General features: G+C 42.4%; 1 protein-coding gene across 1 annotated transcript in view; it reads left to right on the top strand.

Annotated features, from left to right (window-relative positions):
• The window catches only part of dnajb1a (DnaJ heat shock protein family (Hsp40) member B1a), a 4,127-nt gene extending 2,332 nt beyond the window's left edge, over window positions 1–1,795 (top strand). The window contains exons 2-3 of the mRNA XM_034298691.2: window positions 1–162; window positions 1,546–1,795. The exon at window positions 1–162 is cut by the window's left edge and continues 404 nt beyond it. Of these exons, the coding sequence (XP_034154582.1) occupies window positions 1–162; window positions 1,546–1,776 (393 nt within the window). The 3' untranslated portion in view covers window positions 1,777–1,795. The remainder of the gene's footprint in view (window positions 163–1,545) is intronic.
• Window positions 1,796–6,000: the final 4,205 nt, after the last annotated feature.

The raw sequence follows: 6,000 nt of genomic DNA, 5'->3' as shown, positions 1-6,000 counted from the left end.
GGCTGGAAAGAGGGCACGAAGATCACGTTCCCCAAAGAGGGAGACGAAACGCCCACCAACATCCCCGCCGACATCGTGTTTGTCGTAAAAGACAAGGCGCATCCGGTGTACCGCAGAGACGGCTCCGATATCATCTACCCTGCGAGGATATCCCTCCGAGACGTAAGTGTCCTTCTGTTAGAGCTGCTTCTTTATACTACAGCACCGTTCAAATCTCGAATCTGATTCGTCAGAAGGTGTTAATTTTCTAGAACGGCAGCTCTGACAGTAGTGCAGCTACAAATCACAGGCTTATGTTCATGCGCTCGTTCTGAAACGTTATCGTTTCCATAGTAACAGTTTACACAAGGACTTGTATAACAGATTCGCCACTTAATCTAAAGGTCATAAAATTGGATTAAAATACATTTTATTTAACAAAGAAACATAAAATCATCGATAAGGTGCTATATCCAGCTTCAGCCATGTGCAACAGTCATTAAATTTTCCAATATGGGAAAGTATTCAAGACAGAGGAGTTTACGATTTTCAGTTTCATGCTAGGACTGTTTTAACTGTTAAAACGTAAGCGATAACAGGAACTAACTTGTTTTATGGACGTTCCCCAACATTATATGTAACTGTAAATGGGTAAATAGTATGATGACCATATTTTTTTTTTTTTGTAGAACATTGTAAATTGCTGAGGTGTAAGAGCAATAAAGTACTGTGAGGAATAATATTATAGGAAAATATAATTTCAGGTAGCTCCACTTCATCACGCTACACAGTCATTAGTTATTTTCCCGAAACGACACGGAGTGGTTTATTCCTTATGCTCTTCTAATACACAATACTGACTCTCATACAAGAGCAAATTTAAAGTGCACTGTCGGAGCTCCTGAGTGGAGCAGCTGTCGAAGGAGTCCCACTATCAAAGGTAGTACGTTTAATTACTTGCGATAAAATTAAAAATTACTTTCAGTAAGAAATTATCATGTCCATCTGATAATTTACAGTTATAGTACAATTGTCATGTACTATTGCATTTTCGCTGTATAACGTCTAAGGATGCTTTCACATACGTCCGTTTGAAGGGAACCCTGGTGTGATCTCCTCTGTGGTGCGGTTCTTTAGGCAGGTGAGAAGAAAACAGCAATCTGAGGACGTCTCAGTCTGCTTCCAAGCGAATTCTTCTGGAGTGGTTCGACTGCAGTGAGGAAGTGACTCAAACGATGATGCGAAAAGAAAACTATGTAGCTGAAACACGCTGACTTTTTGTCAGGGGCACAAACACGATACATCAGAAACTTTGTTAAAAAAGGATAATCGTTACGGCCGAGTTCTCCTCTACGCGGAAGTTTATATACTCATTTGCATCTGTATTAATGCACTTAACTAGCTAATTAGCTGGCGCTTACATTATTAGCTGAAACTTTTTAGCCGAGTCAGTTATGGCAACAAAAACATGAGGCTTGTTAGCACACTGACGCTTTTACTTACGCAGTGAGCGTTATCATTTGTGTGTTTTTTTTTTTTCTTTTTCTTTTTTCCCCGTATCCACAGGCACTGTGCGGCTGCTCGATCACTGCGCCGACGCTGGACGGCCGGTCCATCACCGTGACGTCTCGCGACGTCATCAAACCGGGCATGAAGAAGAGGATCGTGGGAGAGGGACTGCCCCTGTCCAAATATCCCGATAAGAGAGGGGACATGGTGCTGGAGTTCGTTGTGAAGTTTCCGGACAAAGTGACGCAGAACACTCGCGATGCTCTGCTGCAGATTCTCCCACCGTGAGCGGCCAGGTCGGGGGGGGGGGTGGTGGGGGTGGGGTGGGGGGCGGAGACAGTTCCTGCTGTACACGGCCAGACTGCTCCACAGTATTAATTTATAAACCACTTACCTGTGTTGAGTGCACTTTTGACGTCACTGTGAACCCTTTGCACAGTACTGACAGACACTCGAGACACACACACACACACACACACACACACACACACACACATATACAGGGTATGCATTACCTCAGAGTCGTTGTAGCTGCCTTCATTATTTTTACTCTTTCAGCTCTTGTGAGATTAGGGACCGTGCTGTTTTATTTTTCTTCTCTTTCTATTTAACACATAATTATTTACTGGCTGTCATGTTTTTTTCCTCGTTCATCGTGGAAACTTGGAACAGACAGCCATGTGTGTGTGTGTGTGTGTGTGTGTGTGTGTGTGTGTGTGTGTGTGTGTGTGTGTGTAGAAAGGCAGACTCAGGAATTCCACTTCGGAGCCTGCGTTTTTTTTTTTTTTTTTTTCCTCCCAGTGCTTCCACAGCGACTCTTTCTCTTTCTGCATTGCAGCCGGTGCAGCGAGTGTGTCTCAGGTACGTCCACACACTCCCGAATGCAGCTTTTCACCGTGACCCCGTTTCGTTTCATGCGTCTTGTGTCTCAGATCCTGAAACACACTTGAACCACATGCATTCCCATGTTGTGTGTGGTCTACTGAAATCAGATTTCCGTATCATGTGTATGCAAATTAAGTTATGTCCTGTTAGTGCTGCTGTTCTTCATTTCCATTTGTTTAATGCCAAAAAAATATATGCATCAAAAGAAGCAGTTTTGTAAGGTGGTGGCAGCTTCAGCAGCACTGGACACCTCACAGCAATTATAAAACTATATTTAAAACATTGTGTTTTTCAGTTTCAGGATGGCCATTTGCTGTTTGTAAAACGTGAATGCATTTAATAATATTATTTTCATCCATCATGAAAACCCAAGGCTTAATGTATTTCCATTATCTTTTATAGACACTATAGTAACAAATAAAAGTGTGCTATCGGACGGGTTACATGCATCGTTGTATTTTTGAAAAAAATGCTGACTTCAGTGTTTTCTAAACACCAGAACTTGAGATTACAGCAGAAGTATGAGCTTTAATCCACTTTGAAGGAATTCTGACCAATCCTGCCTGCTACAGGAAGGAATTCTGACCACACCCCTCCTCCCCACTACTGAATACATTTTGATCAATCTCACCCACTTCCAAAGGAATGTTGAACGAGTCCGGTCTGCTACTGAAGGAATTCTGACTGATACTGCGTACAGGCAAAAGAATTCTGAGCAGTCTCTCCCGCCTCAAATGAATTGTCCCAGCCCCCTGCTGTCAAAGGAATTCTAACCAATCTCACCTACTACTGACGTTCTGACCAATCCTGCCCACTACCGAAGGAATTTTTAATCAATCCTGCCTGCTAATGAAGGAATACTCACCAATCCTACTTGCTTCCATAGTAATTCTGAGCAATCCTTCCCACTATCGAAGGAATTCTGACTAATCATGTCCTCTGCTGAAGGAATTCTGACCGGTTGTGCCTGCTACTGAATATATTTTGAGCAGTCCTGCCCACTTCCAATGGAATTCTGACCAACCCCTCCCACTTCTGTTGTAATTCTGAGCAATCCTGAAAACTATCGAAGGAATTTTATCTAATCCTGCCTGCTGTGAAGGAATTCTCACCATTGGTCATAATTCCTCCCACATGCCTGAGAGTTAAACCGCCTACTTAGAGACTTTTCGTTGGCTCTGGCGGGATCTCGGTCCCGATACACACCTCTTACACCAAAATCCTCTGGTTAGTCCCAGAATTATGAACAAAAATAATTTCGGCAAAAATTAATTGCTTAATAAATTTTTATTCTTTGTTTGTCATTTGGTTGTTGCTGATGCTCTCCATTTGATATAAGAATCCTTCAAGCATCTAAGAGTCAGTTGTTATTTGTTATTAATAATTAGTACTAATGTACCGAGAGGGGTTTTGGGTGATGATCAGGGTGAGTTGGTTTTTGGGAGATGATCAGGTTTAAATCTGTTTTAACATTTGTATTTTTATGTGAATAATCTGTTGCTGGATTACAATCTCGACACAGAAGACGCATGAAACGAGCAGGTAAATGGGTTCTTGTTGAATACGCACTTAGCGGTTGGTTTTCTAGAAATTTTTATTTTAGTGAGAAGGTCAACAAAAATCTCATAAAAACAGCTGCTCTTTGGTTTTCTGTTAAAATATCTCTTCAAAGATTTGAAAAATTTCTTTCCGAAGATAGGCAATAGCCCTAATAAGGGCTGTAATGATTTGTGTGAACAGTAAGCGTGCAAAGTACAAACAAAACGAATTAAACAGATTAACCACTTGTGAAATGTCTCGGTTTTCTCAGTTATAACACTCTAAATTGTGTTCCATGGAGATTGTGATGGAGATTTGTGCCAAATTTGTGTGTGAGAGAGCTGAGGAAGCTGCCTTACACACATTATTGTTTTTTTAATATATGACATTAATTAATAAATAGATAGATGAACTCCCAGGTCTTGCTACTTCCAAAAACATGCAAGATATTCGTTGTGTGAATGTTTATGGAGCAACTAACAAGTCAGAAATAGCTATTAACCAATTTAATTGCCTCATTAGCTGGGACTTAAAAGCATTAAAGTCAGTAAAATCAGAGACATCTCATGCATTTAATTTACTTAGAATTTATTGACTTATAAAAATTCCACTGGGAGAAACAGAAGAGTTTATTGACTGTACAATACTGTAAGATTTATATGTTCCTGACTGATATGGAAAATGTGAGACACCAGATAGATTTTTACAGATTCTTTTTGTGTTCTGAATCGTCCATCAGTCATCAAACCACAGAACAAAACAGCTCACATTTTCGGATGAATCACTCATGAGTTCCTGACTCTCGGGAACCTGGGATCTCTCAGAATGTCTTGTGAGCAAACCTGACTACTGTCACGATGAGAGTTCAGCTCGGCTCTTACTGATCTTTCAAGCATGATGTCAGGATTGCTTCCCCACATGAGACGGACAGGCTGTAGCAGAGAGGATGCTGAGTGGTAAGTGCTGAACGTGTTGAATACTGGGAGTTAAGAGTTAAGATGAAATATTACACACCATAGGATAAACTGGGTAATCCTTTAAAATTTAAAAAGCCAGACTCCTTTTTGCAATCATTGGGAGGAGCCTCAAAATCTGTCTTATTAACCTCTAGTGGGGTTCAGGCCACACCTCCTTCACTGAGATGGACAGGAACACAGGCCACGCCTCCTTTACTCAGACTGACAGGCACACAGGCCACACCTCCTTTACTTAGACTGACAGGCACACAGGCCACGCCTCCATTTAGACTGACAAGCACACAGGCCACGCCTGCTTTACTTATACTGACAGGCACACAGGCCACGCCTCCTTTATTTATACTGACAGGCACACAGGCCACGCCTCCTTCATTTATACTGACAGGCACACAGGCCACGCCTCCTTCATTTATACTGACAGGCACACAGGCCACACCTCCTTCATTTATACTGACAAGCACACAGGCCACGCCTCCTTCATTTATACTGACAGGCACACAGGCCACGCCTCCTTCATTTATACTGACAAGCACACAGGCCACTCCTCCTTCTCTGAGACTGACAGGCACACAGGCCACGCCTCCTTTATTTAGATTGACAGGCACACAGGCCACACCTCCTTCTCTGAGACTGACAGGCACACAGGCCACGCCTGCTTTACTTATACTGACAAGCACACAGGCCACGCCTCCTTTATTTAGACTGACAGGCACACAGGCCACGCCTCCTTCACTTAGACTGACAGGCACACAGGCCACGCCTCCTTCTCTGAGACTGACAGGCACACAGGCCACACCTCCTGTATTTAGACTGACAGGCACACAGGCCACGCCTCCTGTATTTAGACTGACAGGCACACAGGCCACACCTCCTTCTCTGAGAATGACAGTCCACTACACGGCGCACCATGAGGATGTACCGGATAACATTTTGTGCAAACGATGAAAAAAAAAAATGGCAGCAACTGAACTGTGCAAAATAAACTAATGATGCAGGTTACAGATGAAATTAGGTGATCAGTCAAACTCGGTTTAATCAGTTGTATTTTCCACAGTGTTAGTGTTGCAACACTAATGCTGCTTAATTACAGCTTAAAATAATGATAAATCAC

The sequence above is a fragment of the Pangasianodon hypophthalmus genome, chromosome 23 (genome assembly GCF_027358585.1).
Source record: "Pangasianodon hypophthalmus isolate fPanHyp1 chromosome 23, fPanHyp1.pri, whole genome shotgun sequence".
In the NCBI taxonomy this organism is placed as follows: Eukaryota; Metazoa; Chordata; class Actinopteri; order Siluriformes; family Pangasiidae; genus Pangasianodon; species Pangasianodon hypophthalmus.
Note: the sequence above shows the minus strand (reverse complement) of the source record. Positions and strands in the feature narration are given on the sequence as shown.